The sequence below is a fragment of the Micromys minutus genome (assembly GCF_963924665.1).
Source record: "Micromys minutus genome assembly, chromosome: 10".
NCBI lineage: Eukaryota > Metazoa > Chordata > Mammalia > Rodentia > Muridae > Micromys > Micromys minutus.
The window spans coordinates 65892474-65917278 of NC_137979.1; the positions used below are offsets into that span (position 1 = coordinate 65892474).

General features: G+C 47.7%; 1 protein-coding gene across 3 annotated transcripts in view; it reads right to left on the bottom strand.

Annotated features, from left to right (window-relative positions):
- The window catches only part of CCDC57 (coiled-coil domain containing 57), a 90620-nt gene that overhangs the window by 40010 nt on the left and 25805 nt on the right, over positions 1–24805 (bottom strand). For all 3 annotated transcript variants that reach the window (XM_080924211.1, XM_080924212.1, XM_080924210.1), the window contains exons 8-15: positions 22148–22306; positions 19755–19917; positions 19116–19250; positions 13517–13730; positions 12798–12950; positions 9553–9653; positions 6962–7135; positions 1892–2105 (exon numbers count right to left, since the gene is read on the bottom strand). In XM_080924211.1, the coding sequence (XP_080780337.1) occupies positions 1892–2105; positions 6962–7135; positions 9553–9653; positions 12798–12950; positions 13517–13730; positions 19116–19250; positions 19755–19917; positions 22148–22306 (1313 nt within the window). The remainder of the gene's footprint in view (positions 1–1891; positions 2106–6961; positions 7136–9552; positions 9654–12797; positions 12951–13516; positions 13731–19115; positions 19251–19754; positions 19918–22147; positions 22307–24805) is intronic.

The window sequence follows — 24805 nt, forward strand, 5'->3', positions numbered from 1 at the left end:
TTTGACCTATCATGATTTTCTAACGAGCATTTACTTTTTGTGGGCCTGTGGTCACATGGGATTCTAATTCTGCTATACAAGTCTCTTCCAGCCCTTCACAGCTCCTGAAGAGTGCAGAGAGGAGTGTGTGGGAGGCAGACAACAGGCTGCTGGCAGATGAGAGGAAGCGCGCACAGCATTACCAGGCCACAGGAAGAAGGAAGGAATCAATGCTGGTACAGTGCTTGCCCAGCATGTATGAAGCCACTGTTCCATCTTCTAGGAATCAGCTTGCTGAAGACTCAGAATGCAAAGCATGCCCTGCTGGGAGGAAGAGCAAGCTATGTGCACACTGTGTACCTACGTCTATGCCCATGACCCCTGGGTGAGGGTGAGCACGGGGTACACATGGACCCAGGACTGAAGGACGGAGTCTCCCCAAAGTGTAGGGGCTCCAGTTACTCAGTTTTGTTTTCCTACAGTTTTTGTTTTGCCTTGTGTTTTTTCTTTTGTTTAAAATGTAGATTTATTTATTTGCTTTATGTGTATGAGTGGTTTGTCCGTGTGTATGCACAGTCGTGCCTGGTGCCTGTGGGGTCAGAACAAAGTGTTGAATCTCCTGGAACTAGAGTTACAGAGTCACCTAGTTGGGGCTAGAACCAAACCCAGATTCTCTGCAAGAGGAACAAGTGCTCTTAACATTGAGCCATTGCTTCCGCTCCTTGACTGAGTTTGTCTCACTCTGTTGCACAGGCTAGTCTTGAAGTCAGTGTTCTTGCAATGGTCTCCCTTGTGCTAGATTAAAACATAGGTACCAGGTCTCACATATGTCTTGTTGGTACAGTGCTTACCTAGCATGTATGAAGCCCTGAGTTTCAGCCTCAGCACCACTGGAACTTGAGTTGCTAGCGCAGACCTGTAATCCCAATTCTGGAAGGGGGCAGGAGATCAACTCATTCCTCACTATACAAGGAATCCTTTTGAGGCTAACCTGAGCTATATGAGACCTTGTCTAAAAGTAGAAGCAAGGGTCCTGGGGAGATGGCTCAGTGGTTAAGAGAACTGGCTGAGAGGACCCAGGTTCAAGTCCTAATACCTACATGGCAGCTCATAACTGTTTGTTTGTGACTCCAGTTCTATGGGGTCTGGCACCCTCACAGACATACCAATGCACATTTCAATAAATCTGAAAAAAAAAAACCCTAAAATATTAGATGTTGTATAAGATAAGAGGCAAGAACAGATGCTGGGTTCTAATTTGGGGGAGAGGCAGTATGAGACAGAGGGGGTGTGTAGGAGGAAGAGGTGGCTAACAACCATCCATTTTGCTGGGCCTGCAGTGGCATGGTCCATTTATGTACCCCTCTTCCTTCTCCTTCCATTCCCAGTGCTTTGCTCCTTGGCTGGACCCTATAGTGGGTCTTGGGATCTGAATTGCAAACTCTCCCAACCACTGAGCTACCTCTCCAGCCTTGTTTGTTTTTAAGAGAAGGTCTTCTACAGATCAGGCTGGCCTGGAGTGCTGGGGTCACAGAGCTGCCCTGTGGAGGACATCTACAGGGGCTGGCCTGGGACGACCCTGCTGCTTGCCTCACAGGACCTCAGCTGCTCCACGGCTACCTCTTCCAGATGTGGCCAGAAGAGTGGGTCAAGGGACACACAGTGCCGAGATGAAGCCCTGCTCTGTGCCTAAGGCGTCTGGTTGGCTCCATTCCACCACCAGTGGCCTCTGTCCTCCAGCCTCCCTGGGAAGCAAGCCTGTAGCCCTCCCTCTGGCCCCAGGCTTGTGGCAAGCAAGCCAGGAAGCTTTTTTCTCTTGGCCTCCTGTGGCAGAACCATGGCACCACCTTCCCTCCCCACTGGCGTGACCCCAACTGTGGCCTGGCTTACCATCCTGTTCCCAGATACTTACCTTTCGCGTGGCCCCGCTCAGCTCGGAGTCGATTTCCCATTTCTAGGAGCTGCTCCCTCTCTAGGTGGAGGCTGAGTATTTTCCTAGCTGCATCCTTTAATTTCTTTTGCAGATGAGACACAGATATGGTCTGTGGATGCTGTGCCCCTTCTTGGGGGAAAGTGGGGGACTCCGTCTGGTCTTCTACGCCCATTAGGTGCCAGTCAGCCAGACCCTGTGCACAAACCCAGTCAGGAAGCAGCCGTGTTAATACACTCCAGAAGGCCTGCTGGAGGAGATCATGAGGGCTGGGAGTACATGGGATAGCCTACTGCACGGCCCACTGAGCTGCTCACCTTCCCTCTTAGAATCACCATGGCTGGCTGGCTCACTGAAAACAATAAAGTGACTATTTCCCCATGCTTTCCCTGAGTTGGGAGGTAGGAACAGTACCCAGGTTTCGGTGAGCTACTGCTCTCCCAGGAGTTTGCATAGTGCTCAGCCTCCCCACTGCTGTTCTCACTGCCTAGACCCCCACCTCCTCATGTTCTCGTTTGCTGCATAAGGGTCAGGCATGCCTTCCTTCTCTTCTTTTACCCCTTTTCTGCTTACCCCTTCTACCTGCCTGTCCTCTTATCACCCTGTGGGTCAGCTATGGTCACCTTTCCCTGAGAAAGTACAGGAGACTGCCGGGGAGGCGGGGCACTGTGCCAGGGTCAAGTAGACATGAACCCTGGGGAAGTGCCATGTACCTCTCCTTTAGCCCAGCCTGGATTTGGGGGGCAACCACGTACTACAGAAATATAGTCACAACATAAGGGATGCCTGTGATGAGGGGATATAGGAAAGACCAGGTTCTGGCATGACCCATCGAGTCCTGATAGTTACGAGAAACCATGACAACCTGTTGCTATTCTGGGTGCTTGAGTTCCAGGCCCTGGAACATCCTGCATGTCCTGCTCTGTGTCCCTGGTCCTTGCCAGTGCTGGCAGGCGCTTGTGCCCTCTGGGTGCTACTGTTCCTCAGGTAGCCTGAAGTGTGTGGGTGATTGCACTGTATCCAGGTGCTTTTGGCAAGTGCTGCAGACCACAAGGGACTGAAGGGCTCACAGAAAGACATGGCAGAAGCAGGAACTCTGGGTCGGAGAAGGTCCTATGGCAAGCTGACCAAGCTAGGCAAGAGCAATACTCCTAGGAAGTGCTGTTATAGGACCAAACACGCCAGACATCAATGCATTTCCAATGTACGCAGTTTGTTCTTGTGTCTCTCCTCAAATGTGGCCTTCAGAATACAAAGAAACTCAGGTTCTAGGGAGGAAAGGAGGATGGGGCTCTCTACCTTTTTAGAGCCTAGTGTGACATTCCTATCACTTCTAAACAGGGATAGAACCCTTGTGTGTAGGTTAAGGAGCGCCCAGTGTGACCTTGTTCCTGATGGGACACTGGCCTCAAGGACATGGAATGATTTCCCTGGGCTTGGCTGTTAAACATTTTTATTTGGGGGGGGGGGTGGCTCAATGATTAAGAGAACTGGCTGCTCTTTTAGGGGTCCTGAGTTCAAATCCCAGCAACCACATGGTTGGCTCATAACCATCTGTAATGGGATGCAGTGCCCTCTTCTGGTGTGTCTAAAGGGAACAATAGTATACTCACATATTAAATAAATCTTCTAAAGTCTTTTTTCATTTAGTTAAAGTGTTCTGTAAAGTCTTTGCCCTGAGTAAAGATTTTATAACATGAGATACATTCAGAGATGTCTTGTGGTCTACAGGCATTTGAGTAAACACTGTGACAATCTACTTTCACCATCTTGGAATGGTAGCAAGTCTGTAGAGTAAGGAAATCTGCAGTGAGATTCACCGGGCCCAGACCAGAGTCCTGCAGAGGTCTGTGGTAAAACAGAGGGGTCTTTCACAGGCCAGGGTCAGAGCTTCCAGGCAGCTGACACTACTCCAGCACAGGACAGGAAGGCTTGGGGCTGGAAGTGTGGTGATGGACGGTAGGACTTAGGAGCAGGGACAACCTGGGCCCAGCTCTGACTAACCACTGAAGCCCAGTGAAGGTCAGGTGTGGATGGAGAGCAATAGGCCCAGGCTACTGCCTATCTAGGCACCCGTTTTGGCTATGTCACTGGGGTCACACACGCACAGAAAAGAGTGGCTAGCTTTGCAGGTTCTTTGGTTGTGCAGGGAAAAGAAGACTAGCTTTTTTGTTTTGTTCTGTATTTTCCAAGGCAGGGTTCTTCTGTGTAGCCCTGGCTGTCTTGGAACTCACTCTGTAGACTAGGCTGGATCCACCTGGCCAAAGCTGGCCTTTGACAGTCTTTGACTCCTGTCTTGAGAGCTGCCATTTCCAAGCTTGGCTGCCCATCTCTCTGCACATAACCCTCTTCCTGAAACACTGGAGAATGGACGGGAGACTGTGCCTTCATCCCTTCTGCACTTCCCACATAGGACTGTGACACACTGTTGATCCTGGCCTCCTGAGCATGCTCTTCCAAACCGAGGCTCCTTTCCAGGTCTAGGGCCTCATAGCATGGATGTGCTTCAGCATGAGCGTGCCTAGAGCTAGAAGGTTCTTCAGTCTTTATCTGTGGGGGTTGTTCTTTTGTTTATTGTGGGGGTTGCTGGGTTTTTTTTTTTTTTGTTTGTTTTGTTTTTTTTTGAGACAGGGTCTCTATGTGAGGCCATAACTATACTGGAACTCACTCTATAGAGCATGCTGGCCTCAAACTCAAAAATCTCCCAGCGTAATTTGTTTTATGACAATGACATCCTCAAGTGTCCTGAGGGGTTAATCTGAGGATATCCTTCCACTGGTTCTGTCTGAGGCAGTCTCTTACTTAGGTTCAGGTTTTGTCCTTTGGCACAACTCCAAAGTGAGTCTTGGCACAGATGCTGATGCCCTGGTCCTGGAGAAGTTGGTCAGTTGTGTCCCATGGTTTGTGCAGTGAAAGGACTTTTTCACCTTCTGATCTAGGTCGACTGAGGTGAGAGAAACGCTGTGGCTGGAGATTAGGGTACCTCGGCCCTCACCAAGCTTCTGCCTGAGTTCCACACCCACACTCAACTGCCTGTGGGTCACGTTTACTCACTAATGTTTGATGTACAAGTCGTGTAACTTCTTTTTGATGTTTGTGAGTACACTGTAGTTGTCTTCAGACACACCAGAAGAGGAGGTCAGATTCCACTACATGTGGTTGTGAGCCACCATGTGGTTGCTGGGAATTGAACTCAGGACCTCTGGAAGAGCAGTCAGTGCTCTTAACCACTGAGCCATCTCTCTACCCTGTGACATTTCTTTTTAAAACTTATTTTTACTATGCCTTTTGTTTGTCTGGGATGCTGTGCAGGTCACTACATACATGTTATGGGAATAACTTCTAGAAATTGGCTTGCTTCTTCTCCCACATGGGTCGCAGAGATTGAACTTGGGTCCTCAGGCTTGCCAGCAAGTACCTTTCTTTACCTCCTGAGATATCTTGCTGGCTTACAGTTCTTCGTGTGTCTGTTCACTTCAGGGTTTCCTATAAACCTGGTGAACCGTAGTCCTTCCTAGCTGAGGTGGCCAGTTGGAGCCCTTCCCAGATGGCATCTGTGCTGTCCTAATATCCATTTGGGACTGGCATTGTTCAAGGATACTGATGCTGGAAATGGAGCAAACTCTGGACACAGGTACTGGTATCTGCAAGGTCCTTAGGACAGTGAGGAACAAGCATGCAAATGGCTCATCCATTTTTCCACTTATCAGTAAGGACAGGTGAGGACACTGACCATGCCCCTTAGAAGCACTGATTTCCAGGCCTCCTTATTTCTGAGCATCTAACATGTGGTCCAATTGGGGGATATGCTGCTGGGCAGTGGGGCTGGACATTCATGGTTCTGAAGCTTTATTCAGAGAATGACCTCACAGTGTGCCAAAATCACAGCTACTAAGACCCAACAGGAATAAGGGTATCCAATATCTTTTTCTAAAAATTATTTTTACTATGTGACCTGATAAATGTGACTGTTGAGGCCCACACTTACTGCTTCAACCTAGTCTACCACTATTTAAAATCCAGTGTATACATAAAATGTTGATCTGTCCACTTCCTTTGGACTGCTGGATTCTGGGAAGGTCTGAGAGCCTGGGGAGGCCTAGGTGCAGGAAGCCTTCAGGATGAACACTGCTCGATCCTTCAGTATTGGCCAGTTTAGTCTTTTGCTGGAGCCTAAGGCTCCCTCAGCCCCTATTCCTGCCTTGTTTCTTTTCTGCTTGTTCTTAGACATAGCCTTTACCAGAGGCATGGCCTGTGTTCCTGTTCTTGTGCTATGGTGCCATATGAGCACGCACTGTCTTAAACATCTCAGGTAAATGCTTATGACCTCTGTGATTAATAGGTCACCATCAGCAACCACAGGAAGCCACTGTAGATTAGTACAGGTAGCCAAAAGTGAGCATAAGTCACCACTGTCACTGCAGGTCAACTACCTGGCAGGGAGTCATAGCTCAGGTTACTTACTATGGCCACTGCAGGTCAGTGCAAGGAAGAAGGTCATCATAAGTCAGTACATACCACCCAAGGTCATAAAGGATGGCTACAGCCTCAGGGCACAGCAGTGGTAGGACTGTCACCTTTCCTACCCATGGTTCCAATGAAGCCTTAGGTGGGAAGAAAGGACCAAGCCTTACAGCTGAAGCCTGGGGCCCTTTCTGTAGATTAGGGTCTGCTGTGGGATTCAGTGGGTACTCAGTTCATTAGGCATCAGCCCTGGTCACAGACATTAAGGGCTCTATGGCCCCTTCTCTCATAGGCAGGCCAGGCCAGGTCACACAGTACCTTCTTAGCCATCAATCCAAGCCTGTCTATGAAGAGATACACATTCTTTGCAATGTGTTTCCTAAGGAAGGCTTTTTGGTCAAGGAGTGCAGGAGCTCCATTCTAGCAATAGTATGGTCAGCCAAAGAAAGAATCGAGGTCTGAGCAAGCTCACAGAGGAAAACAGTGTCTGAGGAGATGAGGAATGTGCCAGCAAACATGTCTGCCTTCAGCAGTAGAAGCTGGCAGGCCAGAAAATATTGGTGGCAGTCCTATGTGTCCAGCACCCACCTCTCTCTGTAACTGCTTCCTGTATGAAGGCTCTCCTTGGGGCTGTATCATCTTGAGATGCTTCCTTAGCTCAGCCACCTGCTTCTGCAGCTCCAAAACCTCCAGGTGCACCTGGTCCACTTCACTGGGGATCTGGTGTTGGATAGCGACCAGCTCCAGGGATTTCTGCCGCAGCTAGGCAATCAGTTCAGAAGGTAATGTTAAAGTTAGAGAGAGGCAGTGGGGACTGTCCTAGAAATAGAAACATGAAGTGTGGGGGTGTAGCAGGACCAAGTGGCCACTCCTTCTCTGACTTACATGATGATCTGCAAACCTGTCATGTACTCCACATCTGTATAGCCTGTGCTGACTGCCCAAGCTCACTGGGAAGAGTTCGTGCATGAAAGTGGGTTACAATCCTCTCCTGAGCCCTAGTTCCGGGAAGATATAACTGCTTCTATAACATTGCTGGTGACCAGGAAATCTTTTCTATCAAAAGGGTAGATGGTAGGCTGGGTGCTGTGGCACACGCCTTTAATCCCAGCACTCGAGAGGCAGAGGCAGTTGGGTCTCTGGGAGTCTGAGGTCAGCCTGGTCTACAGAGTGAATTGCAGAACAGCCAGGGTTCTGTAGAGATGCCGTCTCAAAAGACCAAAAAGGAGGAGTGATAGAGAAGGCACCTTTTAAGAGGGAAGTGATACAAGGGAAAGCTCCACAAGGCAGTGATGAGCGGGGCTATACAGCTGATAGAGCGCTTGCCTAGGACACATGAAGCCCTGGGCTTCACTGCCAGTGTCACATAAACAGAGAGCAGCGGTCCATGCCTGTAGTTTTAGTACTTGGGAGGTAGAGGCAGAAAGATCAGGAATTCAAGGTCATTCTCAGCCAGCTTGGGTTCCACAAAAACCTATCTTTAAAAAAAAAAAAAAAAGGCAACGGGAGACATGACTATGGTGGGTGTGAAGGGAAGTCATGGGCCACAGGTACAATGGTGGCAGCAGGGTTACTATGTCACCAGTACCCATGTGGCTCCACGGTGGCCTGGGCCAGGTAGGCAGAGGACCAGGAGGATGGGAAGCACATGTCCTCACATGGCGGCCATCAGACTAGGTTAAGAATTAAAACAATGCTTTTGTTCCAGGGATGCCTGTACTTGTCTCTGCATCCTTGTGAAAAGCATTTATGGTGAGAGGACACTGTGTCCCTCCACGCACCACAGGCTCAGGTAACAGAAAAGGTGGGTACACTGTGTTTGGTGACCAAGAGTTAAGAGAAATGAAGAATAGGAGATTTAGTAAGCAATGTGCCTGCTAAGGATCTAAAATCCAGAATGCACTTGAGCTGTGAATGAGCAAAGGATCTAAGCAAACAAACACCAAAGGAGCCGCGTTGGCCACCTAGGAAAAGGTTCAGCATTGTTTCCAGCAGAAAGTGAAGACTGGTCAAGTCAGAGTGAAATGCCATGAATCAGGAGATACCCAAACCACGAAGGCAGAAGAGGGCTGTGTCAGTGAGAACATGGAGGAAACAGGCCCCAGCACAGCCACAGTGGGGAGGTGTGATGCTGCTGCTGCTGCTGTGCTGGAAACAGTCTGGTTGCTCCTCAAAGAGTAAACACAGACTCTCCACAATGTTAACACAGCAATTCTACATCTGGGTACACAGTGCCCAAACCGAAGACACATCTCTACAGAGACACGTGTACAGGGATGCTCACCCTATCACAATGGCCAACAACAGAGGCAACCCAAGTGTCTATCCACAGGTAGATGGGTAAGCAAAGCCACACAAGAGTACTGTGTGGCTACAAACAGGAAGGAAGCACTCATGTGTGGTGTGAACATGAATGAGCTTTTCCAGCACTTGGGATATAGAGGTAAGAGGATCTCTCGGAGTTAAGGCCAGCCTGGTCTACAGAGGGAGTGTTAGGACTACATACATCTATCTCAAAACCAAACCAAAATAAAACAAAACAAACTTCTGCTTTAAGTGAAAGAAGCCAGACACAGTGACTTCATTATACAGGTATTGTGTTCCACCTTGCTCTGTCAAGGCCTCCTCTGTCTTCTACCTTTTTTTTTTTTTTTTTTTTTTTTGTATTTTTTCTTCTTTCTTTTCATATATATGTGTACATATGAAATATGTGTATGCATCATGCATCTATACATATACTTATAAAATGCATAATGTACATAAACACTTTTGCAATGTGTGTTTATAGACATGCATACATATATGTGTGTGTATGTGTGTGCAGTGTTGTTGCTGTTGTTGTTGTTGCTGTTTTGAATAGAGTCTCATGTATCCCAGGCTGGCCTCCAACTCTCTCTATAGCCATGGATGACCTTGATCCTCTTGCCTCTACCTCCTGAGTGCTCGGACAACAGACACCACCATATTAGGCTTCCTTGTGAATCATCTGTAGCCAAACATAAGATAAACCAACTACTGCACAGTGCAGTCTTTTGTTCTGAAGAAACAGAAGTTGGGATGACACCCAAGGTCAATGAGGTCACACCTGGCACCTCTCAGAGCCTGCACCTGTGTCCACATCTGGACTGGTTCTTCAGCAGGAATGCTTGCACAATCTTAAGTGTCCAGGCTAGTCTCACCTTCTTTTTGAGCTGTGTCACCAGCAAGTTCAAGAGATGCACCCTGTCTTCAAGTTTTCTGAGTGCCAATGCAATGGGTGTCTGATCTGCCAGGGCTGCATCTGTAGGTAAGAACAGATGCTGTCAGCTCAGACCTCAAACAAAAACAATCTTCCGGTGAAGCTGGCCCTCCTTTCCCAGAGGCCCATTGAAGCTTCTAATTGACCTCAAGATAAATATGTCCATCCCTGAATCAAATGGTTGGGTCCCTAGAAATACCAGAGATGTGATATTTAATAAAACCTTATGGGGGGGGACACGCCTGGGGCAAAGAAGAAGTGATACTTAATATTCCAAGTTGTTTTGCCTGGAATGGTTAAAAACAACTCTAAGGATGTTGTAAACTAATATGTGTAAAATAATAATAATAAAAATATATGTAAAGCTGTCCTTTCAAGAACACTCATAGCACTCACAGCATCTAGGCTGGGTGGCTGAGTCAGAAGGTTTCAGAGTGAGTTCAAGGCCAGCATGATCTACTTAGTGAGAATGTGTGGCAATGAAGAGCTGGCTGTAGGTCAAGCATGAATGAAGAGGTGCCCAGGGCACAGAGCACTTGCTGTTTCCCAGAGGACTGGGTTTGGTTTCCAGCATTCACATGACAGCTCACAGTCATCTGTGACTTCAGTTCCAGAGGGTTCGACACCCTTTTCTAGCTTCTGCAATTACCAGGCACACACATGGTACCCAGACACATGTAGGTAAAGCACCCATACAGGTTAAAAAAAAAAAAAAAACCAAACCACTGGTTGTGGCTAGAGCTCAGAGGCAGAGAACTAGCCAGAGCCACTGTGTGCTAGGCTCTAGGGTCCATTTCTAGCACTGCACAGAAAATGAAAAAGAACATTTATATCATTAGGTGAGTATTTTAGAAATAAAAGATTAGGCAATGAAAAATAAATAGCCTAGAAGGAAGGGCAGGATAAAATTAACCACCGAGGAGATAGAAAGTAACATAGTCTAATGCAGCAACCCAGATGGCTGACTTTGCTAATGAGGAAAGAAGTAACTGTACACCAGGGAGAACACCAAGAAAGAACATAAGAGAGCGGAGGCAGACGCCCAGCATGGTGCATGGGGAATGTCTACGGACATCCGAGACTCAGGACAGACATACAGGACAGCAATACAGCTGTAGTCTCGGCCACTCTAGAAGTGGAGGCAGGAGGATTATTGTATCAAAGAAACAAATGAATGAAACCGATAGGATAAGAAACTTCATCGTGTAATGGATAATTTCTTAGTATAATGTACACAAAATGTATAAAAAGAAATATGGCAGTGCTAGCTCACACACCTCTAATCCCAGCACTCAGGAGGAGAGGCAGGTAGATCTGTGAGTGCAAGGCTAGTGGCTGGTCTACAGAGTGAGTTCTAGGACAGCCAGGGCTACACAAAGAGACCCTGTTTCAGGAAAAAAAATGTAAATAGTCTCTTTAACTACAAATGAATACTTAACTTTCAAATCTTCCCACAAAGAAAACTTTAGGCCCTGGTGATTTGAAAGCTGAATTCTACAAATGGTTTAAAAAAAATAAAGTGTGTGTGTAAGCATGCATATCTCTAAGGCCAGAGTAACCCTAGTTTCAAACTGACCAGAACATTACAAAAAAGGAAACAAAGTAACAAGCCTATCTGTGGTGTTTCTCCATAGAACACTGGCAGGCCAGGTGCAGCAGCCCATAAGGAAGTTCGCACCACGGTGTCTGGACCCCTTCCCAGGACCAATGAGGAAGCTGCACCACAGTGCCCGGCTCCTTCCCAGGAAAGGGTGGTGTGACAGAACACAGTGCATTCGGCCCTGCTTTACTCAAAATCACAGCCTGACCCCTTGATCAGGGATGGGGCCATGGATGACCCATGTGAACTCCTGTCCTTTCTTCCCTCAGGCACTAGGGGATGTACACTGCACCTCAGACATTCTTCTTCCTTGAAAAGAATGGAAAGAAAGACCCAGGGTGAACCTGTTCAGGAAAGATGTCTGTCCTCTGTGCTCCTGCCCCACTGCTAGCTTCAGCTCCGCACCAAGGACAGCACACTCCTGGGAAGGGCCTGTGGTCAGAGGGACTCAGGGGCAACACATGTCTGGGACTTGGCAGTAGGGTGTGCTGCTCAGAACTCCAGGGTCTCTCAGAGGTCACAAGTAGGTCACAGCATAGGTTTAAGGCCAGGCTGGCTGTATTTCACTGTCGAGATTTGAATGATAATGTCCCTCACAGGCTCAGATGGTTAGATACTTGGTCCCCACGTGGTGGCAGTGTTTAGGGAGGCCTAGGAGGTATGGCCTTGATGGAGGAGATGTGTCACTGGAGGCTAAAGACTCCATACCTCTATCTGCTTTGTGCTTGTGGCTCAAGGTGTAAGCTCTTGCTGCTCTTTCCCAGTCACCATACCTGTCTATTGCCTCAGCCTTGACTTTATAGACTAACCACTGTAAACCAAAGTAAGTGTTTTCTTCTATAACCTGTCTAATTCGTGGTGTGCTGTCACAGCCACAAAAACATAATGCACTTACTGTGACAGCCAGGGCAGCCCAGGAAAAGATGTTGATGTTCACATGGACTGCAAATTCACACTGCAATGAGACACGCTACACAGACTCTACGGCAGCTAACCAGGAAGGCAGGCTGTGTACGTTGTGGAGAGGCCCTGACACTGCTCATGGGCACTGACTGCCCATCGCTGTGCCAGACAAGCACTGTAAAGCTGTGTGTCCACTAAAACACAATTTTGACCAAAGGACACCAGACAAATGCTTATGTGCCATACAATTCCACTTACATGAGAAAATAGAACTCCCACGAACACTGGGGGACTTCCAGGGAGCTCCTGCTCTGGAGATAAGGTGTCTGATGGTAGTCAAGACTGTGTAGCTATGAGTGCATTTGGAAGACTTGCCTTTGGAAATATATCTCAATTTTCTTTATTCTTAAACACTGTTTAATTTTTACAAATTTGGAAACTTTTCTTTTTCCTTTCCTCTTCTCTCCTTTCCTTTCCTTTCCCTGTCCTGTCCTGCCTTTTCTTTCTCTGTGTAGCCCTGGCTGTCCTGGAACTCACTCTGTAGACCAGGTTGGCTTCACCTGCCTCTGCCTCTGAAGTGCTTGGATTAAAGGCCTGTGCCATCACCAAGCATACATCTTAATTTTCACATAGTTAGTGTTACTGGGACAGAGAGTAAGGTTCAGGTAGCCAGGTGCTCTCACCAGCTGCTTCTGCAGAGCTTTGGGCACCATGGTGTGGATCAGAGATGGCCATGGACGTCTTCACTGGCTCTTCCGTGCCTTGTAGCTGTTCTTCCAATGCCTTAAGTTTATGCTTTAAGTTTTGCATTTCTGCTTCAAGGGCCAGAACATAATCTGCCAAAACACCAGGAACAACACAGCACACAGTCACTGGCACACTTACACCACTGTCTGATTGCCAAAGTTTCAGGGCTCACAGGCTTTCCTCTGCCCCTGATCCCCCCACCCAACTCTCTGGACCAACCTTCACTTCTCAGCTTGGCCTCCATATCCTTGAGGAAGGCTTTGGGGTTAGGAGTGGAAACTTGCCTGCCTCCACTCCCATAGGCTTTCTGAATGGAGGGAATGTAACTCCCACATCAGGGACGATATCATGGTGTCTGCTAAGAACAAGACATAGGTAGGGCTGCCAACTCAGACCTACCATAGGATGCTTCTTCTGAGGAAGGCCTGTCCGGCAACCCTGTGGGCAATGCCATATCCTGCCCAGTCTGCCTGCCTGCCTTGGGTATCAGATATGCACCCTGCACTCTTCCCCTATGTCACTAAAGAAACATGTTAACTCTGTAGTAGTGTGTCTTTCACGACTGGAATGGGAAGCCTGCCTGGGGTTCTCCCTGTTCTCTCTGCTACCATACCCCACCATTTACTCCTCTTTGCCTCCATCTCTCCCTGCTCACCTGGAGGGGCTGGATCTTCTCCAACCTTGGGATCAGAGTTTGCATTTGAACACTCTTCTGGCTGGGCAGAGGGAAGATGACCACTCAGCATTTCCATCTCTCTTCTCATCTGTGAAACAGCGTTCCGCAGACCTGCATTCTGTTCCTGTAGCCTCTGGATCTCACTAGATGGAGAATCTGTCCTTATTTCTCCTTCACACTGCTGAGGAGGTACCTGCCAACCACAGACAGCAAGGGAGAGTAACTAGGAATACAAAAGAAGAGGTCCTTTGTTTTTAGCTCAGCTTGGAGCCATACCCTATCCTCCAGAACTGCAGTGTGTTGTAGAACACTATCCTCGGAGTGTAATATCCACCATCTTTATCTTTATGATTATTTGCAAGAGATCCCCAGGATTGGGCTTGCTGACTGATGACGAACCTCACAGGTGGGAATGAGGCATCACTGGGCCCTCAGCTCCCACTCTGGCCTCTCCTACCTAGCTGTATGCATCTTGTCCTTACTACACAAGTCCTCATGGTTTAGAGGTGTGGGGGTCTACAGAGACTGTGGGAGGTTAACTGAAGGCAGTGGCTTTATCTACCCAGCCATGGGAAAGTAGCTGTCCACACTGGGCTACACTGGCAGTAAGACTGCTCTAGAATTCACCATGTGCCTATGGGCAGCCACTCACGCATGACCAATGTGCTCTTGGATTTCTCAAGTTGGGCTTTGGAAGAATCATACTTTGGTTTGCCATCAAGCTCTATATGGAGGATGCAGAAGCTTGTTTGTTTCCCCAGGGAAAAGTGCGAACAGCACAATGACGCTCCTGACACAAAGGCGGATGTTTGCCTTGAGGGGTATGTCGATTTGTGAGGTACTGCACTGAGGGTCTCTCAATAGCTGGATTCACAGACAAGGGTCACAGGGCTAGGATGGAGTCAGCATGTCAGGGGGACTCTGGAGGGATGGACGGTTCAGTCACACACCTACATTTACTCCACCAGAGGCTTTACGAAAATTAAGATTGATTGATTTATTTGTCTGTTTACTTTTTTTCTTTTGAGACAGGGTTTCCTCTGTGTAGCCCTGGCTGTCCTGGAACTAGGTCTGTAGACTAGGCTGGCCTTGAACTCAGAGATTCACCTGCCTCTGCCTCCTAAATCCTGGGATTAAAGGTGTGTGCCACCACTGCCTGGCCAAGATTTAATTTTTTTTTATGTGCATTAGTGTTTTGCCTAGATGTATGTCTATGTGAAGTTAAGTTGTTGGATCCCCTGGAACTAAAGTTACAGCAATGAGCTGCCATGTGGGTGCTGGGAATTGAACCTGGGTCCTCTGGAAGAACAGTCAGTGCTCTTAACTGCTGGGCCACTTTTCCAGTCCTTGCTTTATGACTTCTCTGCAGTTTTAGAACAGTAAGACAATTCACTGGGGTAGAATACAGCTGAAAACAAAGAGGAGCAAGAACTTCAGTTGTAACAGAAAGCATCTGAACAGGCCTTGGGCACAGCACAGGCTCCTGGCCAGTCCAGCGATAGCCCCCAGGTGCTCCTAATGGGGCCTGCAGAAGAGCCTCACTCAGTAACACTTGGGCAGCATTTCCCTTGCTGACTTCTGCAGCTCACCAGTAGGTCAGGCTGGGCAACCCTCACCATTCAATTCAAAATTTTCTGTAATGCTGCCAATGAGGAGCTGGTGAGGGCTTCTCCCTCCTGAGGCCTGGCCCATCTCTCTATTCCAAAGCTGTACCTGGGCTTGCGTCTGCAGACAGATTCTGGGAACTGTACTAGCTGCTTTGGTTGTTGGGACACAGCCAGATACTGTGTCCAAGATCAAGGGTACACTTGAGGAGGTGGGTGGGTATGGGCTGTTCCTGACTATAGAGCACACTTCTGAAGTTTATTGTTTACTTAACAAAAGCCGGCCAGCCGATAGGCCTTGCTGACCTGCTTAGCTGGTACTTGGAGACAAATGTATTCTTTTGATTGCCAGCCTAGGGGAAAAGTACAAGAAAGCTTCCAGTAAGGACCCATTGATGAAAATAAGTACTTTTTCTTCTATCATCTGTCTATAGTTTCTCCTGTGCTCAGACTGGGGGGCACTTCATATGTGACCTCACGAGAGTCTGTGGGCTAAGAGGCCTGTGTGTATCAAAGGCCATCCGTCCCTTCATCATCCTGATTCTTGTGGCAGAAATATGAGCACAGCTGCTCAGGTGTCCTCAGTCCACCCTTGGGGCAGCTCTCCTCATAGGCCCCAGGAGGGGTCAGGAGTATCTTCAACCAACTTTAATCCATGGGCCAAGTTTGGGAGCTGCAGAATGTGAAAGTTCAGAGAAGTGCATTTGTTGGCAATCTGCTGCTCAGACCCTACATGTGCACAGTATGGCTATAGACAAGCACCAGTCACCAGCACCAGGGCCACTTTTAGTGCAGGCACTATGCCTGCTCTTTGTGATCTGGGGACTTGGCCTTCTTGGTAGGAGAAAGACAAGTTTGAGGCAGGCATCCCTCAAGAAGGGCCTGTAAGAACTTCAGCATCGTTACTCCAGAGAGGCGGTGAGTGACCTTTCATAAAGGGGCAGGTGTTTGACTACTGGGGAAAAAAAAAAGGACCAAATGCTGGATAGTTTTATGTCAACTTAATACAAGCCAAAGTTGTCTGAGAGAAGGGACCCTCAATTAAGAAAATGCCTCCATAAGATCAAGCTGTAGACAAACCTAAAGGGCATTCTCTTCATTAGTGATTGATGGGGGAGGGCACAGCTCACTGTGGGTGGCCCTGGGTTCTATAAAAAACTAGGATAAGCAAGCTAGTAAGCAGCACCCTTCACAGTCTCTGCATCGGCTCCTGCCTCCAGGTTCCTGCCCTGTCTGAGTTCCTGTTCTGACTGCCTTCAGTGATGAACAGTGACATGGAAGAGTAAACCAAATAAACCCTCTCGTCCCTAACTTGCTTTTTGGTCATGGTGTTTCATCACAGTCATAGGAACCCTGACTAGGACACACCACTAAAGAAGGTCCTGAGAAGGGGTTGCACTAGTGAAGCCATATCTTCAAATGGACACAGACTAGGAGAGCCAATCCAGATTTAGTAGAGTCTGTAGGAGTTTCTTACAGCTTCAGGGACATGTGGTTGGTCATAAGCTGGGTTCAAACAGAAATGTATTCTCTCCTGTTCTTCAGGCCTGAAGCCTGACGCTGCTGTGAGGGAAGCTGTGCCTCATCTGAAGGCTTGCAGCGATCTGTTCCACGCCTTGTCAGAATCTAATGTTCCTGGGCTTGTACGTCTGTCACTCTAGTCTCTGCCTCTTCCACCACATGGCCATCCTGTGCATTTAAGTGTCCTTTCCTCTAAGCACAGCAGAAGCAGGGTCAGGGATCAGGAGTCGGGGCCACTCCAGCATGGCTCATCTTAGTTCACTATACCCTCTGCAATACAATCTCAGTGAGTCATATTTTGAAGTGCTGGGGTCTGAACTTTAACCTGAGTCTTGAAGGGAATGCAACTCAGTCCACAGGCATCCTGTAATCAGTGTCTGGCTGTCGTCACCGCGGAGCTGCTGGGCTCCTCTTTGTGGAGAGAAAACCATCTTCTCCGTCTCATGTTACTCAGACACCATGTACAAAGTCGTGTGTTTGGACAGAACTCTCACTTCTTGCTCAGAACTTCCTGACTTCACCCACGTGTCATGTACACAAATGCACACACACAGAAACACAAAATAAATAATGTAATTAAAAAAAAGGCCCTGTGAACATTCTGAAATGTTACTCCAGACATTTGACATTATACTAAATTTTTCAAAATTGGCACCAGAAACCAATGAGATCAATAAAAGAGGAAGCACTATCTTATATTTTAAAAATGAAGGTGCAGCTATGGGGGCATGTGCCATCCCAGCACTTGGGAAGCAGAAGCAGGTGAATCTCTGTAAGTTCAAGGCCAGCTTGATCTACAGAGCTACTCCCAGGATAGCCAGGGCTACAGAGAGAAACCTGTTTCAAGGGGGAAAAAAAAGTTCAGTGCTCTATACAGTGAGTTGCAGGACAGCTAAAGCTACATAGTGAGTCTCTGTCTCAAAAACAAAAAACAAAAACAAAAACTAATCAGCCAACCAACCAATAAACAAAAAACCAAAAAGAACCAAAAAGCAAAGCAAAGCATTTGAGTTCCTGGCTAGTGATGATGTGGTGCTAAGATGCTGGTTTCTGGCTTCAGCCTAGAGCTTCTATTAACTCTTTCCTCTCCTTTATGCTCCAGTGGCCGAGAGGTTGCACCATGACTCACATACCTGCCTTTCATGCAGCAGTAGCTCCCAGGCAAGAGTACACAACCAGTCAGTCTCCTGTGGTGGGACAATTCCCATGAGGTGAAGACTGAATTGACTTCATATGTTCATGCCCAACACAGGGAACAAATTGGCTTCCTGGCTCTGTGTGCCTCACAGGACAGTGAGGATAACTGTGCAGTGACGAATCACTTTCATGTACTTGAGGTGTTAGGGCTCAAGCCTACGGCCTCTTTGGTTATACAAGGAAAGTGCTTGGTCTCTGTAACCCTGCCTACTTAACATTTTTCACATTTTTAAAAATTTAAATATTATTATATATAAGTACACTATAGCTATCTTCAGACACACACCAGAAGAGGGCATCAAATCTCATTACAGTTGGTTGTGAGCCACCATGTGGTTGCTGGGATTTGAACCCAGGACCTTTGGAAGAGCAGTCAATGCTCTTAACCACTAAGCCATCTCTCTAGCCCTCACTTTGTTTTTGATACAGAACCTTATGAAATCCAGGCTGGCCTTGAATTCACAATATTCTTCCCTCAGTTGCCTGAGTACTGAAATTACAAGTGTGTGCCACCACACCTGCCTAAATCTTAATATTGTGTGTGTCTGTCTGTCTGTGTCTGTTATATACTGGTGTGTGTGTGTGTGTATATGTGTCTGTTTTTTTTTTTTTTGAAGATTTATTTATTTAATGTATATGAGTACACTGTCATTCTCCTCAGACACCCCAGAAGAGGGCATCAGATCTCATTACAGATGGTTGTGAGCCACCATGTGGTTGCTGGAAATTGAACCCAGGACCTCTGAAAGAACAGTCAGTGCTCTTAACCACTGAGCCATCTCTCCAGCCCGTCTGTGTCTGTTATATACTGGTGTGTGTGTGTGTCTGTGTGTGCATGTGTGTGTGTGTGTATGTGTGTGATACAATTGTGTATGCCATGAGCATCTATTTATCTACTTGTCACTGTACGGAGTCAAGAGGCAACATCAGATGACTTCTGTGTGACTTAGATCCTTATGATTATACAGCAAGGACGTTATGCTTTGAATCATCTCCCTATCCCTTCAAATATTCATATTTTTGGTGTGGGTTTAATTTTGGCTTGAGAAAGGGTTTCAGTGTGTAGTTCTGGCTGGCCTGGAACTCACTATGACCAGGCTGGTCCCAAACTCACAGAGATCTACTGGGATTTGAGTTTGGACTCGCCCTCATTGGAGCAAATGTCATCAAGAGGGGTGGGACTAAGAAAGCCTGAACCAATGTAATGGACACTGAAGTGTGGCAGTGAAGAATTTTCTAGCCAGCAGGGGGCTCACCTGTGCCTCCTGTCCAGGGAGGAGCCCATGCATCCGTAGAGTTTCCATAGCCTGGTCTCGCTCCAGAGACACAGCCTTCAGCAGTGTCTCCTGCGCATGCAGTTCCCTCTCTGTCTCCCGGAGCTTAGCAGCAACCTGTGAAATGTCCATCTGTGGGCAGTGCTGGTCATCAGGGACCAGACTCCCTTCTGCTTAAAAAGCAGGCGGCAGGAGCAGGTGAGCAGCCACAAGAGCCGGTCCATATGTAGCCTCAGAGTTCTAGCGCCAGCCTCCAACGTGGGGGAGGGCCTTCCTGTCCAGTTATGGCGCCTAGTTTGCCCTGGCTGGGCAGGACCATCCCAATGGGTAGGGACCACCTCAGCACTTCCAGAACCAGAAACAGCCCCTAAATATGTTTAGGGATTAGGCAGAGACTTATTTTTGTTAGACTGGCCTTGGCTTTGAGATCTCCTGCCTCCTTTTCCCAAGCAGCTGAGATTTCAGGGCTGAATTACTACATCAGCATGAGTGTGACTCACAGCTATAAATTAACTGGGATTTGAGGTTTTGAAGTTTTCTGAGTCAAAAAATAATATGGCATGGGCCAAACCCATCCTGTACAGGACTGCTTATTCTCCACTCCCAGAGTACCCAACACACCTGATCTCTGGCCTTGGTCAGCCCTTGGATCAAAGTCTCTGATCTCTGGATCTGGTCTCGTTCAATGTCATCGCAGCGACGCTGCCAGTCTAGGCCTAGCTGTACCTGTTCACGCTCCAGGCTCTGCTCCCTTTCCACTGCCAGGGACAGCTGCTGTTTGTACCTATAGACAAATGTCAATGTCCCATGTTAACTTTCCTGAGGTCCCTTCAACGTGAAGTGCAAAAGTGGGGTGATATGTAAGGGACTGTCATGATGCTCTGCCCTGTCCTTCCCACCTCACGCCCGGCTCATGTGAGAAGGACGTGTGCATGATATGAGGAGAAGCTGTCCTAAGAGAGACCTGGAGAAACAACAGCATCTGTGGACAGGTGAACATAAGGGACAGATAAAGACTCAACAAACGGTGAAGAAAATAGGGCTGGAGGGAGGTGGCCACACTCTGCAGAGAGAACCAGAGTGCAGACAGAGAAGGGAAGCTGTCAAACCTAAACCAGGACTGCTGTGTAAATCCTCTGAACAGAGACCTAAGAGGCAAAACTAGAGCATATGCCATGGCGGTACAAAGGCTCAAAAAGCAGGAGGGGCTGAGGGTCCATGCCTGGCAGTAGTCTGTGGACAGAGGGGGACAAAGAGGCCTGTTTATAGTTATACAAAGGCCAGTGTGGTGGGAAGCCAGTACAACTCTAATGCAAGTGCACTTGACAAAAACTTCACATCATCTCTAAAGACAAAGCTGAGAGGGAGCCATGCCCAAGCACAGCTGGAGATCTCCATACTTTTCTGTGATTGATAGAACCAATAAGCAGATCGCAAGGACATGGGAGACCAGAATAGTGTTATCCACCAGTGTGGTCCAGGTGACTTTTCAGAACCCAGACCACAAGGGCATGTTTTATCTTTAAGTCTATTTAGCCAGGTATTGGGGCAGAACACATTTCAAAGCCACAAAGCAGACTGCAGAGGAAGTCAATCATGCAAGGTGCATTCTGTGTGCACAGCAGAATCAGGTCAGAATCATTGACAAATGTCGCAAACTAAAATCACCAGAGATTAGGCAATATGGTCCTAAGTCATCTACTGACCAGAGAATATGAAAGGAGACAGTAATTTACCTGAATAACATCAGGACTTGTTAGATGTTGCTAAGCTGTGCTGGAAAGGAAACTTTCAACACCAATTACATCTGATAGAAGGAAGAATGTCTCAGAGTTAATCAATCATCTTGGCTCCAATATCAGAATCGATCAGAACAACAAACCAAAGCCAAAGGAAATAGAACCACTACCACCACCACAACAACAACAACAATGGAGAAAAACAAATCCAAAGCTGGTTCTTCACAAAGATCAGCAAAACTGGTGGAACTGATAAGCCTCCAGTGAGGCTGCTCAGGGTAAAGGGAGGCCATCAATGACCAGTGTCGTGAGTAAGAGACCTTTGCTATCCACTCACAGGCATTAAGATTACAGGGACCAGTGGGTGGGTGGTTGGTGAACACCCTCATAGAAGCAGGGTAAGGGAGGATAGGATAGGGGTTTTGCAGAGTGCCAACAATAGACTTAGTGGAACACAAAATACCTAGTCGAACAGAACAAATATCAGAGGGGAAAAAAAGCAGCTATAGACTCAAGTATCACATGGCTCCAGAACATCAAAAAGAATCTGTGCATCCTAGCCTCCAAGTGATAAATCCAAAGAAGCCAAGGTCAAAGGCCACATTATGGCTGCCATTCGGAGGTCCCGTCCATGAAGACCCTCCCCCAGGGCTACCAACAAAGGGGAAGGGGGCGGTCAGGGTGGCCACAGACCTGAGCGGGTCTGGGTTAGATAGTGGTGTGTAGATGTGAATGTCCATCCAAGTTCACTGACCGTGTGGACAGTGTTTATTATATCTGATGGACTTAATGACATTAAGGGAGCAGGCCCTTCTCCTCACTCAGGCATAAGTCAGTACAATAAGCAGGAAAAACGAGCACAGTTCCCTCTTTGTTTCTTTCTTCCTTCTTTCTTTTTCTTTTCTTTTGAAATAGGATCTCTCCTTATAGCCCTGGATGTCCTGCAGTGTTGTGTGGATCAGAATGGCCTTGAAGTCATGGTAATGTCTGTCTCTGCAAGCTGATGGCAGAGGAAGGCTGTCACTGCTCACCACTACACCAGCCCTTGGCTGCCTCCTTGAAGACTGAGAGTCCTCATCCCAAAGTGTCTGGGCATGCCCTCTGGGCCTGGATGTCTGCTGTCTTTACCACCACAATCTGCTTTCATCCATTGACCATTCCTACCCCAGGGAATGCAGGGCCAAGTTTGTTTGATGTGGTTTCAATCCTGAGGACCTGGAATGGTTCTTGTCTGCAGGAAACAGCACAGGCGGCTGGCTACCTTGGGGATAGTACCTGTCTATGTCCTGTTGGAACTTGGCCACCTGTGCCTTGAGCTTCATCTCTTCTTCCCGTAGCGCCTGAACCTGAAGGTCTTTGGAGACAGCCTCCTTGGACATCTGTGTGATCTGGGCATCCCAGGCAGCCTTCAGAGCTGCCGCATCTTCACGGAATCTACACAGGAAGAAGTATGTGAGTGCAGTGAGGTTCTCTTGTGTTCTCTCTAGTGCTCCTGTACAGACCCAGAGGAATGCACATACAGTTGCCAAGCCCTCATCAAAAAGCCACATTAGAAGGCATTGCCACATTGCCTAATTTAAGACCATGGTTCTACTCAGGAAGAAATATCTAGCAGCCAGCCATGTAAATGTTAACTAGTTGACTATAAAGGGCCAAATTGCGCAAGGTAGAAAGGTGATCTATACACACAGCCTGTGGGATTGAGGAAGTGCTGCTGGTGAGTCAGCTCTGCGTCTTTCACTGCCCAGCCCAGCACCTAACACACTTTAGTTAAAAGTACAAGAAGACTCCAGAGTCCACACATTCATTAGCTTGGCCGTCAAGTGCTGCAGGATGAGCCTCCCAAATACGACAGGCTTTCTCAAAAAACAAACATTAAGTGACACTTTCGGGAGAGGCATTGTTCTCATCTAAGCAAGACCATACCTGCTCATAGGAACAGCTCTGCTTTTGTCACACGGTGTGCCAATGATCACATTCCTGGGAGCGGACCTTCTGGGGCTCTGGGCTAGTGAGAGTAGGTACGACAAGCAGAAGGCGAGGAGCTGCCCTGGACTAAGAGCAGGATGTTGAGTTTCAAACCTGGCCTTGCACAGCACGAGAAAGGCCACTATGCCAACATCTCCACACATTTTGGGAGTGCTGAAAACAGGTACATGAAAGGTATTGATCTTTAGCTGCTTTTGGGTAAGCCCGCCCGACTCTGCCTTCTGTGCTGGTATCTGGTACTGAAGAAATGGTCTTAGAAATGCCCTCAGTAACACTTCTCACCTGGCTGCTTTCCGGGCCAGCTGACATTCCCAGGGTCAGCACAGAAACACTTGGTCCAGTGACCTCTGTCCACTGTGGCCTCTCCTTCACCTTCTACCTCCCTTCACAAACACCTGGCCTGGCCTAGCTGCCACCATGGCTGCCACAGTCTTACTATGAAGACCATATAAACACTCACAGCTTCAAGTGGGGCAGGCATGCCACTACTGTTGGCATCGAGAACCGGCTTTAGGATTGCAGATCGCCTCTGAGTCTAGTGATGATGGTGACATCACCCATAGGCAACAGGGACTCATGTATCTGTTGCCATAGTGATCACCATACATTCCCAGCATCCATTTGGTTTACCTCCCACCTTGCTCTGCAAATGGTTACATCACAGCCTAAATAAACGGCAGATCCTCTTGACCTTCCCTCTCTCTTTTCTTCCTTTGTCTCTGTCACCGAATTTTGTCCCCTCCCCCACAACAAACCTCTCTCATGTGGAACTGCATTGGCATGGTGTGGTCTGTCCAGACAGGGGCCGAGATTCTATCACAACCACCAAGCCTGCGTTCTTATTGTAATCCTACAAGTGTGCCCCATGGTTCCAGAGCAACCCCACCAAAAGGGCTAGCTGCTAGGCACTTAGGTTGTCACAGAATGCTAGTAATGCTCAGGACAGAGGTGGAATGGTCACCAAACTCCCCAGAAGTAAGAAGCGAGATTTAGGATTCCTGAACCTGTTCTCTTGAGATGGGATTTCAGTTTGTAGCCTAGGCTAGCCTTACCTTCAGGGTTCTGAGATTACAGATAATGTACCACCCTGCCTTGTTTTATATTGTCAGAGAAATGATCTGTCTGTGTAGTAATAACCTTTAAGAAGCAAAAAAAAAAAAAAAAAAAAAAAAAAAAACCTTCGAGACAGAAACTAAAAAAACTGGGTGTGGTACATTGTAATTCCAGCGCTTGGGAGGCTAAGGCAGGAGGATTATGAGTTCCAAACTAGCCAGGGCTATATAGAATGAGACCCCCCTCAAAACACAAAGTCGTTTAGTTTAAGGCATCAAGAGGAGGCAGGGAGCAGCCAGGCTCTGTAAGGCCCCACCACTTTAACTATTCTGATAGAGAGTGGGACCAGCAGTGACCCAGCACCCCTCAAGGCAGCCAGAGCACAGATGGGGTCTCACTAGGGTGAGCTGCTCAGGTTTCCTACAGAATAAACAAGAGCATACTAGATTAACATGTAATGTGGACCAAAATTCTTAAAGTATAACTGTTAAGGTTTTATTTTACTTTATGTGTGTGGGTGTTTGGTCTGCATGTGGGTTCTGAGGTCTGAACTCCGATTCACAGGAGCAGCCATTAGTCTTAAGCACTGAGTTTTCTCTCTTGCCCATGTAGCTTTAATATCTGATACTTTACAGGTCTAAGAACTATTTCTCCCCATAGTGGAAGTGTAATTTGGCAGAGATTTTTCTCCTTTTTTAAAAGATATAAATACTCCCATCCCAAAGAAATATCCAGTTGCTAAGCCCAGAATGTCAGCAAATGCACTGAACACTACTGAACACAGTGTCTCCACGTATTTCCTCACCAAGACAGGCTTAGTGCTACACACCCACCGCTATTACACGGCTCTCCAGCGCCCACAGCTCCTGACATGAGGCACAAGTGGAGCAG